This window comes from Xiphophorus couchianus, chromosome 20, assembly GCF_001444195.1.
Source record: "Xiphophorus couchianus chromosome 20, X_couchianus-1.0, whole genome shotgun sequence".
In the NCBI taxonomy this organism is placed as follows: domain Eukaryota; kingdom Metazoa; phylum Chordata; class Actinopteri; order Cyprinodontiformes; family Poeciliidae; genus Xiphophorus; species Xiphophorus couchianus.
In genome coordinates, this window is record NC_040247.1 from 30,198,606 (window position 1) to 30,212,784 (window position 14,179).

General features: G+C 41.0%; 1 protein-coding gene across 4 annotated transcripts in view; it reads left to right on the forward strand.

Moving 5' to 3' along the window:
* The first annotated feature begins 4,026 nt into the window (after positions 1-4,026).
* slc41a1 (solute carrier family 41 member 1) overlaps positions 4,027-14,179 on the forward strand; it is a 32,072-nt gene continuing 21,919 nt past the window's right edge. The window contains exons 1-3 of one of the 4 annotated variants that reach the window (XM_028003394.1): positions 4,027-4,084; positions 4,202-4,281; positions 8,918-10,012. In XM_028003394.1, the coding sequence (XP_027859195.1) occupies positions 9,527-10,012 (486 nt within the window). In that variant the 5' untranslated portion in view covers positions 4,027-4,084; positions 4,202-4,281; positions 8,918-9,526. Of the gene's footprint in view, positions 4,282-5,737; positions 5,942-8,917; positions 10,013-14,179 lie in introns of those variants that run through there. The other 3 variants (XM_028003393.1, XM_028003395.1, XM_028003392.1) reach the window with 3 other exon arrangements.

Sequence of the window (14,179 nt, forward strand, 5' to 3'; positions counted from 1 at the left end):
AAACAAAGGGACAACATCCGCTCGCCAATGCTTTCTTTTGGACATAAGCAGTACAAGATCTTGTGATGGTATCTAGTTGTAACTCACAGACTATGACAGTCTGACATAATGGTGATCCTAAATTGATTAGCCAAACAAACATGTGCCTTGCAAACTACGCAACAAGTTGAAAAACCTTGAAAAACAAGTTCAGATCCAACATGACCTCTGGCAGACAAAAAAGTATTTATTGTTGCACCACTACATGGTGATGTAACTACATTGAATAATAGTTATTTACAAATGATTAGCAGTCAGAATATATATATATATATATATATATATATATATATATATATATATATATATATATATATATATATATATGTTTTTTTTTACTAAACTAGATGTATCTGTATCAAAGTGCAACAGCAAGAACCTGAACTCAGAAGTTCTTTAAGGAGAAAAACCTGAGAATTCGTTCCTATTCTGCTCTAGTTTCCTGTCAGTCAGGGATTAGGCATGTCAGGGTAATGGATCATTCAAAACCAGCAACAGGAGTGGGCATGCATGGCTGTCAGATGCTTGAAATAAAAATAAAAAATCCCACTTATGTTCTTCAGGTACATTCAAAATGTTCATCTTACCTGAACGGCTAAATGGGTTTAACTATTTCAGGTGGCTAAGCGCCCCTGACCCAGACCCCACTTTGTTCCTCTGCTGCTGTGCCAGGGTAAAGTACTTTTACTGTGTTAATGTGGAAAAAGCACAGTGAGGTATAAAGGTTTGAAACACTTCCTGGATGCAGTCAGCCATTTTAAGACTCCATATCTAAAATAGCTGTACGTGAGATTTATAGTCCAAAACAGGAACTGCAAAATGGCAGCAAAAAAAAAAAAGGCTTCACAGCAGCAGAGAAGAAGTGTTACCTAAAGTGCATCATTAGTGCTTACTAAGCCTGCATCCGGACTGTAGCATTTATTGCTGTAGGACATTAATACTTTATGAGCCAGAACAGGCGGGACTCCTCACATATTCAGGACAAGTCTTTACTCACATTATCATTTCTAAAAGTGATTCACAGAAAGACTGTGAAAGAATTATAATCTGCAACGGACATCAGTGTTGATACTTAGCATACTCACTTTCTATATGCTGAGTGCAAATCAGAATGCATTATAAACCTGGGCTCATATTCACAGAGATTCCCAGACTCATGTCAGAGCGCTCCCATGTTAGCCTAACAATTCCTGCCAAGGAGTCCTAGCTTTAGAGTGATTCACTTAGCTGCTGAGAAATTCCCATCTTAGTGAGGAGGTGTGGTTGACCCCGTTGCTGGGTGTGGTTGACCCCGTTGCCAGGTGTCACACTGTTTTTTACGGGACGTGATTGGTTCCTTGTCACCTACATTTGTTTAATGACAGTTGGCAAATAAACTGCCAAATATGTAAGACACATACTTTTTTACAACAGTTACATACATGCGGCTTTAAGTACATATGGGTAAGAAACAAGTAGGGGATGAAATTAATGTTGATGCATTAGTATTCAAAATAGGACTCCTGACTACTGAAGGATCAAAGTTTCTTTATTTCAATTCGCATATAATAAATGCTATGAATATGACACTTTGGCGCCGATGATTAAGATATTCTCTCAAATCTAGAACTTGGTGTTACACTTGTGATCTCATTCTGCCTCAAGTTGCAGCTATCTGATCGAAGCTGCTTCCTCAACCGGAAAATAAATGATAGCAAGTTTACCGTCAGACTTCCTGACTTACACCAGAGAATCTGATAACGAGGTGGAGTTCACCTACACACACATGCGCACCCCCACACACAGCCACCCACACACACACCCTCCAGTCTGCTCCTCTCAAATCATACAAAACATTTTTTTAATCAGGTTATAATCAGAATATGAACAAAAGATTTCTTAGCGCTTAAACCACAGGAAGCTACTTGATGTCACTGCTGAGGGTTCAAACATTCAGCTGAGATGGATGGATTTGCATGCTGCTGAAGCTGAGTAAGAAGGCTTCTGTGTCGCAAGAGGCAAACACAAAGCCACCGACTCCCTGAGGATGAAGCAATTACTGATGATCTCCAAGGAACAACACAAGACAACAGCAGGCAGTGAAATCCAGCAACAGTAGTGCAACAAGCTGATGAGGCACCTTTTCCTGTCTTGTCTATTCTTAAGACTCTATGTGACACACCAACACAAAATAGTGCCTAACTGTGAAGTACAGGAACAAGGACACATGGTTTTCAGTCAATACTTGAGGGGATCCGTTTCGGTGGCCTTAGGATCTCATCTCTGCTTTCTGCGGATGACGTGGTCCTATTGGCTTCATCAGGTCGTGATCTGCAGCTCTCGCTGGAGCGGTTCACAGCCGAGTGCGAAGCGGCCGGGATGAGGATCAGTGCCTCCAAATCCGAGGCCAGGGATCTTGAGCCGGAAAAGGGTAGAGTGCCTTCTAAGGGTCGGGGGAGGAGGGGGGGGGTCCTGCCCCAAGTGGAGGAGTTCGAGTATCTTGGGATCTTGTTCACGAATGAGGGAAGAAAGGAGCGGGAGATCAACAGGCAGATTGGCGCAGCATCTGCCGTGAAGCGCCCGCGCTGTACCGGTCTGTCGTGGTGAAGAGAGAGCTGAGTCAAAAAGCGAAGCTCTCGATTTACCGGTCGATCTACGTTCCCACCCTCATCTATGGTCATGAGCTTTGGGTCATGACTAAAAGAACGAGATTGCGGATACAAGAGGCCAAAATGGGTTACCTCCGTCGGGTTTCTGGGCTCTCCCTTAGAGATAGGGTGAGAAGCTCAGTCATCCGGGAGGGACTCAGAGTAGAGCCGCTGCTCCTTCACATCGAGAGGAGCCAGTTGAGGTGGCTCAGGCATCTGGTTAGGATGCCTCCTGGACGCCTCCCTGGTGAGGTGTTCCGGGCACGTCCCACTGGGAGGAGGACTGACAGGAGTCTCTCCATGACTCTATCACTCTCTGTCCACAATGATTTGGAATTTCGGCCCAGTGATCCAATAATAATTTCTTAGTGGATAATTGGTTGTCCTGTCCCCATCTGTTTCATGGATCAGTAGGCTTCCAAACATGTCCTCCGACGGTTTTTTAGGAAATCCTGTGTAAGTATGAGGTGCCAGTGATACTTCTGAGGACAATTGGCATCCAATCTGCCATGTAACCTGCTTGTGCTCCTTTGACAGCATAAATAAAGGTTTTGGAATGTGAGAACTTACAAAGTACAAATGGCTTCACATTTCACAACAGCATTAAAGTGTAACAGGGTTTCCTCCAGTGTATTTTAAGCCTGGCGGGCCACCAGGCTCCACTTGCTGCCCCACCAAGCTAAGTGTTGTTTGTATACATTAATAACTGACAGAAAATACGGATCAAGCTAGATATATAGCTGACGCTTTGAACTGGGTGCAAGGGCGTGCGTACCAACTGTAGATCTGCCCGCTGGCCTGCACACACAAATTTTTTACAATTATGATGCCTGCTTGTGCATCTTTGAATTTTTGAAACTTTTTTGAACACAAAAAACACAGAGTGCCTTTGCTGGACTGCCCTATTATCCCTACCGAGGGGCTTAACAGGTTTTCTGGAGTTAACTATATTAACGTGTTTTATTTGTAACTAATGGGGAGGTTGTGTTATGTTTCCTCTAAAGAGGATGGTAGAAATTTAGATAACAACTGTATTGAACTCTGACATTATCTACGGGCAAAGTCATGGCAATTCAATTTTATTTGTATAGCATATTTGTAGCCACCAGGCAATTCTTTGCATGATTAGATGGAAAATAACATGGCAAACTAGGGAAAATGTGAGGTCACATTTTCTGATAAAGGTTGTGTGACCTGCCGTTGGTTATATGACGGTCGAATATTATGCTAAATTAGATTCAGATTGGAATGAGGAGACGACAGAAGTCTAGCAAGCAGCTGTACTGAAACTCTGACGTTATCTAAGCAGCTCACGGATTATGATGGTTAGCTAGCTAGCGTTGCTATGATACCAACGGCTGCTCGACTCACCATCACGCGCCCGACAAGCGCTCTAGCCACCTCGAAACCCCAGAAAGGTTCGCTTAAAAGTGTTAAAACGAGCTAAAGTTTCGTTTTTAAGGAGCTTTACAACGAAACGTTCTTCTAATCATGATGTAATGCAAATATTTTACATTGCCATTTGATTACGCCAGTCTGCAGGCTTTTCCGTGACGACACAAAACTAACCTGAGATCGAAGAAGGCGAACTGAGGCGATGGCGGTGTGTTGTCAGGTATGACCCATAAACACATGACATGAGATATTACTTATGCTCACCCAGGGTAGGAAAATATGGTTGGAAACGAGTTCGACCATGCCCGCTGTTTCTCTGTCGCCCACTTCTCATTTCATGACTTTCTATCATAATTATCACGTAACAAAAATCTAAATTCTAACTAAATGTGACTTTGAATCTCATATATGACTTTGTATTTGATAATTATGACTTTGAATCTCATCGTTATGATTATGACTCTCATAATTATGACTTTGTATCTCAGAATTATTCAGAAAATTACATTTTTAGTCAGAAAATCGACTTTTGTTTCTCGGAATTATCACTTAGAAAGTCGAAATTATGACTCTGTCTCATAATTATGACTATCTAAAAGAATTGACCATCTCAAAATTATGACTGAAAGTCGAAACTGTGCTGAATCTTTTAATTATGACTTTCATCCATCCATCCATTTTCTTACACCCTTTCCCTACTGGGTTCGGGAGGTGCTGGTTCCTGTCTCCAGCTAACGTTCCGGGCGAACTAATTATGACTTTCTATCTCATAATTATCACATGTCACTTAGAAAGTCGAAATTATGACTTTTTATCTCATAATTATCACATGTCACTTAAAAAGTCGAAATTATTACTTTTTATCTCATAATTATCACATGTCACTTAGAAAGTCGAAATTATTACTTTTTATCTCTTAACTATTACTTTTACTTAAAGTCGAAATTATACTGAATCTCATAATTATGACTCAGTCTCATAACTGTCACTTATAAAGTCGAAATTATTACTATGAATGTCGAAATTATGACTTTGTATTTCATCATTATGCTTTTGCATATCAAAATTATTTTTTCTCTCATGTTACAAATGGACTAATCCTGTAATTGGACTTGTTTCTTTGGTATCTACTGTTTTTACATTGCTTTTTGTTTATTTAACCAATTGACGTTCTAACTTGATCTATTCAAACTATTCTCAAACCACTATGTCGCAAAAAAAAAAAATATCTATTTTTAGGCGGGTGTCAGGCAGGTCAAACCCGCTTGAGTCTAATTTATGTCCCATGTTTGTGGATTAGTGACTAAAGGCCGCCGGTCTCGGATAGAATGTTCCGAATCTGCGTGAGTGCCCATTCATTTAGTGAATGTGGGTCTATTGTTAAAATAAAACTTGGGTTTGAGCGGCTGGTTGTAAATTAGTCGGCTGCCATCGCGGAGTTTCCACTGGCGTTGGGACTGCGCAGCCTGATGTGCGCAGCCGAGACCAGACCAGAGGAGCCCCGGCATGTCCCACACTGCAGAGGCCCGCGCTGTGGCCTCTTGGCACCCCCTTCCTGAAGTATTACGGAGGCGCATCCATGCTTCCGCGGGCGAGCGGCGCTTGGAAGGTGGGGAGGTTAGAGGGGGGATGGGGGAGTGCACTGACTGGACGGGCGCAATGGGACGGGGGCGCAACCTCCGCCACGAGGGAGGAAGGGAGGGAGGGATGGTTTAACTATTAGCCACCACCAAGCATTAAAACAGCTGTGCGGAGCCGGTGCCGTACATAAGGCGTGCGCATAGCGGAGGACAGCGTTCAGGCGGCCGCCCGGAGGCTTTGTGCGCACTCTGATCTTCGCTTCCCCTCTTCTTCCTCTCCGGATCTCTGATAGTTTTAAGGTAAATTTCTTTCTTGAGATCACATTTCATTCAACGGACTGTAGAGCACAGAAAGTTTAATTTGGTGAACATTGTGTGCCGTTTGGCAAATACAAATAAAATCGGCATGCACCTTAATTATAAAGAAATTATTGAGTGTTTTGTGAAGATAATGTCATGAGTTTTGGACCCTGCCGGCGATAGCGGCGGTGACACTGAAGCCGGGCATCACAACAGAAAGCCCCTCTGCCCCGGTAAAAACGAGCAGTTAGAACAGAACAGGAGGGCTCGGCTATTCAGCCCTTGACCAGGAGAGCACTAATTTACGCCTTTGCCATGTTGGGTTCGGGCAGCGTTGGTCCTGACTACTAAGCAGAGGATTGCTTCAGCGCGGAAAGCCAACAGGCTGTGCGCGAATGTCGCAACATGCAGCCGGAGAAAGGCTGTTCAAAGTCAGAGAGCAGTGCAGGTCCGCAGACATTTCTGATATAAGCTGTTATTTGTGGATTGATTGATTGATTGATTGATTGATAAAAAAAGCGATCTAGGTGAATGTTCGGTTTAGCTCTGAACAGGACAGATCTGAGGAAACTTCTCAAACCTTATGCCTTAAATTCATTGATATCTTCAATATCAAACTGTATTGGTAATAGACAAGAGTTGTATAAGTCAATATATTTAGGTTTCTTTTTCTTTAGTTTGTTTTTTTTAAAGGGCACTAAAATGCTCTACAAACAATATGGATGACAAAATTGTCATATTATTTTCAAATTCTGGACAGTTTTAAAGCAATTTCTCCTGGATAAATTTCACAGTAAAAAGTTTACATTTTGAAACAAGATTACAAAATGGTCCTCTTTGAAGTTCCCTCTACTCCGTGGGTTTTCAAAGTGTGGGAGAGCTAGACACCCCCCAAGGGAGCAAACCGGCAAACGGGAGATAAAACCCCAAACATTTACCTCTAAGTAGGGTTAGCAAGAAGTGCAATTAGCAATCAGCAGATAAATCAAATACAGGTACTAGTAATGTTTCAAATTGCCATGTACACCCTGATCAAATTTCGAATTATGCTTTACATTAATTACAAATGAGCTTGTTTAGTAATTTATTAATCATATTGTTCAACAATATGTATTTTATTTAAAATACATTCAACGCTATTAGCATAGACTGGAAATAAGCCCAGGCGTCATAGGCACTTCACTAACCACGCTACACACAATGAAAATAATAAATAAAAAGAATTGGTCGTTGGTAGTTCAGCCGAATTGTTAAGGACCCTTAAAACATTAGCCAAAAATAATTAGTAGTCCAATTTCAGGATCATAATTAGTTTTAAACACAAATTTATGCAAAATAACTCCACAATGGAGTTCTGTTCAGTGAACATGAAAGTGAAATAATTGACAAAACAAGACCTAAAAACAAATCCCAGCATTAAAATGAACAACTTTCAACAAAAATCATCCAAACAACCTGAATGTTGGTAACTACACATCATGCTTTACGTCCCAGTTTTGGGACAGACTTGTAACAACGCCATTGGTGTCTGGATTAATGGATTACATATAATTGGCTTGGTGAAGTTGGCTAAATGTTCGCAGTTACTTTTTTTGGTTTATGTTTTTGTTCTCATGTGGCGCCCCCTTCCCCTAAACCACTGTGGTGCCTCCCAGGGGCCACACGCCCACACTTTGAAAAACCCTGCTCTACACTCTAAAACCTGCTGGGTTAAAACAATTTGACTCTTTTAAAAGTTTATTTTTAAGAGGTTGTTAAAGTGACTTATGTCTAGCTGACAAAGATTGAAAAGAATAACACATAACCTGCATTACTAAACTAAACTCTAATTTGGTTTAACAAGTTTTTGTTTTTAGTTTGCATTGATCTTAATCATCTGGGGGGGAAAAATCACTCCTTTTTTATTCTCAAAACAATTATGTTGTTAGAGCTGTTTATGTGTTCAAAAATATAAAACAAAAGTAAAATAGAATAGAGCAGAAAAACCAACCTATTAAGAATGAGTGTTAATAAAATCCAAAGAAAAAACAAGATGCTCCAATAAGACTAAGCTCAAAACAGCATAAAATCCAATAAATATTTGATCAGAATTAGAATCAGCATTATGATCCAAACATTTAGGGTTTGAGATTTGGGATGGGCTGATAGTTGGTCGTTTTTTTCAGTTTAAACTGAAAAGCTGTTAGCTTCTCGCTGCAGCTTCTCTTAGCTGGACATAGCTACCGTAGCTTCTACTAACTACATAATGTGAACATAACCATTCTATAGAGTGGATCAAAGTCACTAGCACCACCTCCTGGCATTGGTATTACTGTACAGCATTACTTGATCATTTCATTCCTGTTTCGTCTAGTGGAAAAGGCTCAATAAAGTTTGATTGGGTCATTGTAAAATTGAAAATGGCGGCCTCAACATATGTGGCCAAAGGTTTTGACTCAGCATTTGGTTTAAAGTGACCAACCTCTGCCCCAACAGGTTAAAATAACTAACCCAGTATTTTCTATCCCAACATGAATATTCTTGGAGGTTTAAACCCTTTACACATACTTGGCTGTTGTCAACCCTCAAAGGTGAGGTTTCTATAAGAGCTATGATCTTCAAATGCCATGTCGATATTATGGTCAACTCCATCCCCTCCGTCACTGGTTATGTATTTTTAGCAACATTTTTGAAATCTGGTACTGGATGTAACTGGTTTAGTCTCAACGCAACAATCCCAGAATACCAGAGATCAAAACCTGAACTACCAGAAATTCTATGTCCTACACAATGCTTCCATCAAAGCAACTGCTTGAACTTGCTGCAACCTTGTCACTTTTGTTTCTATTCTTATAATTATGTTTTGATTGGACTCTATTATGCGACTCAGTGTAATTATTGTAAGGGATTAGGCTCATGACTTTGAAAAAGAAATCTGAAATACCAACAATGTTTCTTTGAGTACTAAATAATTGATGGATATGTTCTTTCCCGCAGGTGACTGGCAACTCTGGTTTGGGAGGTGCTTTTCCGCAGCTGGTAATTTGATTCTTGTACAGAAGATCTTAAAATATCCTCTTTGAAAGGCTTCCAGCTATCACGTGGCGTAAAAGGAGACATTTCCAGGCTGGTGCTCCGAGGAGGACCCCACATTGATCAGTCTCTGCAGAAATCAGGCTTCTTCAGTGTTTCTTCAGCTTGTTCTGGACTGGTGGGGGGTTAAGCAGTGAATTCCCGAGTCTACTGTTTTCTTTTCTCTTTTGTTTTGAACCATGATGCCTTTTCTTTTGCCGGCCCACCCCTAGCACCTTGCAGTGAATGGAGAACATACTGGTTCTGCTTCCGAAGCACCGACAGGAACACGGGCTCTGCAGAAGCACGGCTGCATGTGCCTTGCTGGACGTCTTTATCAATAGATCGATTTTCTCTAAATCTTTAGTAACCACCCATAGTCCCTGTTAGCCTATTTAATGGGATAAATCAACTGGACAGATCAGGTGCAAAACCAGACCAAGCAATAAGTTCCAGTCTGACCTTCCCCCAAATATTAGCCTAAGGCACGCTTACATTTTCTTGCTGAGTGCACTGTCTGTCTAAGGCCTCCGCATGGTACTTTGGTCAAAAGAACAAGATAAGCTCCCTGACATCGAGATGTCCTCGGGGGACATTGAGATGAAGAAGGAGGGAGGTCCCCTGACCCCAACCTTCCTCAATTCTAACTGCTCTGTCCACCCGCTGATCCTCACCAGAGGCCCAGAAGAGATGAGCCCACAAACTGGAGGCGAGTTCGAGCTCACCGAGGTCACGTCTTTCACGGAAAGGATCGGTGAGACCGGGGAAAACGAGGAGAGGTCAGAGATCGTGGTGGCATTAGACTGCCGGGCCAACGCCAAAGGCCAACGAGAGGAGGATGCTCTCCTGGAGAACGCAAGCCAGAGCAACGAGAGCGACGACAACAGCATCAATCAGAGCCCTGAGCCACCAGTGCCGCTCAAGGAGACCTCCATTTCCATCGGTCTTCAAGTGGTTTTTCCCTTTCTGCTGGCTGGCTTCGGAACGGTGGCAGCAGGAATGTTGCTAGACATTGTCCAAGTAAGTTACACTGCCACACTATAATCAAAAAGGTTATCATCCTAAAATGAATTAGAATTTGTTTTTGCACTAGGTAAAAGACCAGATTGTGTTCTCCTTGCATGCGGTCTCTTTCCAGATACTGTAGCTTTTTACCACCAGTCCAGATCATGTATGTTTGGTTAGTTGACCACTCTAAGCTGCCAGGACTTGAATAGTCCTTAAGTGTGAGAGTGTGTGGTTATCTGTAGTGTTTTTCTCTGTGTTGACAAGTGTTTTACTAGTGGCTAGCCCAGGATATACTAAGTCTTTCATCCACTTACTATTGGAAATAGGCAACAGCAGCTGTAACCCAATAAGTATAAGAGGGCATACAAAATGGATGCATGTTTAAGCTTGGAAGTATATTGATTAAAACAGTTTAATCTGATCACTGAATTATAGTAGATGATAGAAAATCTATTTTTACATTCTAACTATATCAAGTTAGACTGGATGCAACTACCCTAGCTTACAGCCAAGGTGAAGTTGATGGACATCTTTTGTAACCATTGTCTTTTTAAAGTAGACAATACACACCTAGACACACAATGAGAAGGGATTGTCAGTGGAACATTATAATCACCTGGCTTATTGAGGCATGCATCAGTCATTGCGCTTGCTGGTTTATCTAATGTCCCTCTTTAGGAGATGCTTGGGTATTTACATAACCTTTTTCTGCTTTACGCCCATGTAGTCTTTTCTCCAGGACTTGACCATGCTGGTAAAAAAAAGTGTTTTAATGACCCATCACACAATCTTTAGTTTGCAGTTAGATGTGCTGGGAAGGTGTTTTTATTGGGATAGGCAGTTGGAGCTAGATCCAATCAGTTTCTCTCAAAAAACATATTTTTTTAACCAGAAATGTCTTTGAAAAAGTGTGATTCAAGCATTACTTGGGCTCTTTCTGTTTGATATGTTTCAATTTTCCTGCGCAGGTCAAAGTCATTGTGACAGGTCATTTTTTTGGTAAAAAGTTAGCTTGTAATGCAGAAAAGCTGGAGGTGTCAGCCTGCCAGGAGACCAGTACATTGTGTACACGCATACTGATGGCAACATGGTGGACCCTCAGAGACTTAGCACAAAGAGGAGGGTGGGGGATGGAGGGGGACAGGGCAATAAAGTTTACTCTCTTTGAGCACCTGAAATGGCAGCACAGTGCAACAAAGCTAGAATCTGAGGGAAAGCAAAGTACAGTGTGGGTGTCAGGGCCTCCATTATCGTGTGGTGAGGTATACTCACTTAACCAGGAATGCGGAGATTCGAGGGCAAAAAAAAGAGTTTTCATGCTGCTTCAGCATAGGCACCATGCTGTTGGAATTTCAGAAAGAACTCACAAAGAATGTTGTGTCGTTTTTGACTACTTTGTCACACTTTTTCCTGCAGGCAGTCCTGCAACTAGTGTTTGTTCTGAGTTTTCCAGTGAGGCTGAAAACAACTAAAACAACCATCCCAGTGAGTTCTCCTGAGCATCAAGCAGCAGATCGCCTCACTGCCTAATTCCTTCCTCAAGACGCTATGAAACGCTAACTCAGCTAATCCTGCCTGCCCTTGGTGGAGGGTGAATGTCTATCTCTAAGTCTCTGTCTCACTGGTTTGGTCAGACAGCACTTCTTAGGAATTATAGTGAACTTAAACGCTCCAGAGCCACAGAAATGTCAAGTTCATTCATTTTCATTGACAGACTATAGTGATTTAAGCTTTGATACACAGATGAGTATGTAGTTCTTTTTTGTGTCAGGCTTCTTTTATATGTGGCCTTGGTTGCTATGACCATCCAGAGTACCTCTGGCCTCATTCCCACTGAAGGTTGGCCCCAAAAGAACAACCCTCTCTGGTATAGAAGAGGAGACTTCTGCATAGTTTTGTTCAGTGGCCTGGCAGCGACATGACCTAAAACTGTCTGTTTCTTTGTGTCTGGGCTACAAACTTCTGACTCCAGAGTCGACCGGTTCAGTTGGGCAAAAGTCATCTAACAGTAGCTTTCCTATGGATACTAGGTGGCATGGTTAAATGAATAAATTTCAGTCACAATTATTATTGTACAAAAATTAAAGAAAAAAAGAAAGGTTGAACCAAACGGTTTGACATATTGTCGTGGTCATCTGTCTAGTCGTCTGTCTTTGGCTGTAAAGTGTGGAGTTTGGTTTTGTAGCCATAAAAACCCCAAGACCAGTAAAGCCTCAAAAACAACAATCTAAAAATAAAAGCACCAGCAAACATGAAATCCTACTTTGCGAAGGACGCTGGCCAGCCCTTTGCTTCCCATTATTTTGGTCCAACCACATCCACTTACCTGGTTTTCACTCGGCAGTCAACAGGAAACCAGAATGTGGGTTTAATTCTTAGTAAACCATCTGACCAACAGTTGGCCTCAGGGTTGTTTAGAGAAACTGAAAGGATGATGATGCAGTTGTGTGAACCTGTCTGGTTATTCAAACGGTGCATGATCCTGACTGTGTAGTTCAGATTGGCCTGAAATTTTGGTGTTATTAACATTACCTGAGCTCTTGGCTATGAAGTCTTGCTGGTATCTATGACCGCATCATGTTTAGGATATGAGTCACTGAGACTGGAAGGATTAGTCTGATGTCCCTAATTCAGGCTAATCTTTTACTCTGTTAATGGTTCCAATGAATCCTTTCTAAACTGATGTGCTGCCTATTTTCTATTTGTTATATTGAACAGATCACTTCAAATTTCTCTACATCTGTGATGCAAACATTTCAAATGTGAAGCTTTAATCTTGTAGAACAGTTTAAAGCTCACTTTGGTGGTTTTGTACAAGACAAGGGGTCCGCTGCACCTGAATTTGCAAATATTGCCACTCCAATAATTGCTTTCAAATTTTCCCACCTCACTTTTTCTCACAAGCTGAACAGTTGTTCTTTATCAAAAATAATTGTCCATGTGTGATACCATTCTTTTGCACCTGATCACAGTATTGCATACTGTTGACCTTCAGACATGATATAGTGTTTTTATGCACTTTTTTCACATTTCATTGTTACAGTTACGGATTTAAATGTATTTTATTTGGAATTTGATGAGCTAGGCCCAAACAAAGTAAAATGAAAGGGGAAAAAAGCAGGGTGATTTTTGCGAGTGTCATGTATATTTTTCATGTTTGTGCCTGTTTTCTACGTCTAGGGATTATATAGAAATTTACACAAAATCTTCTTTACAAAATAAACTAAGCTCACAAAGACAATACAACATTTCCATTGGTCTTTAGATTCCTATATGATAGGGGTGGGCATTTATCATGATGTTTATATTTTATCGTGGTAAATTTTTTATCATGATAAGAATTAAAATTTTTCTTTGTCACAATATTTTCCAATTAATGATGTTTAAAACCCGTCAAACATGTAAAGATTAATACTTTTAATATTTTCTCCACTGTTTGTTCATTGAAATTATCAATAAACACCAATAAATGTGAAAATACTTGAAAAATATTTGAAACATTTCAAGAGCGTTATTTGAGTTTACACACAGTCACAATCATACAATTGCCTATTAAAAATGTAATATCGCCACTTTTCTCATTATCACAATAGTACCGCAAAATATTGTGACAAAACTTTAAGTTCAGGTTGCCCACCCCTGATTAATGGATTCAAAAGACTTCTGAAGAAGAGTATCCTTTACTTATGACTTTGAATGGTGAAACATTTTTGAAAACTAAAACGCTAATCATTCTTGTTCCACTTAATAATCGAGCGCTACTTTGTCCAAACAAATCCAAATAAAATGCAATATCATTGCAGATCATTTAAAGGAGACATTTTATGACAAAATGTGAAGAAGGTTTAGTGTTTGGCACAATTTTGCAAGGCAGAGTATATTTGTCCATAAGGGTTTACTTTGACTCCATCATTAATTCAGGGAACAGGAAAACGACACAGACGCCATGCGGTTTATTTTCTGTGACGCCGATGGAGATGCGGTGACACCGTCACATTGCACACCAATTGCACACATTGCAGGACTGGCTTCTCAGTACAGCAAGTGCAGGGATCACAAATAAAGTGGGGCCATGTTACTCAACTGGGTAACCAGACCCTCGTGGGGGTTGCATACCAGAGCTCCTATAAGTCTCTACACAGAGGTACTGGGTCTGTCCAGTGCAGTTCCTAGAACTGA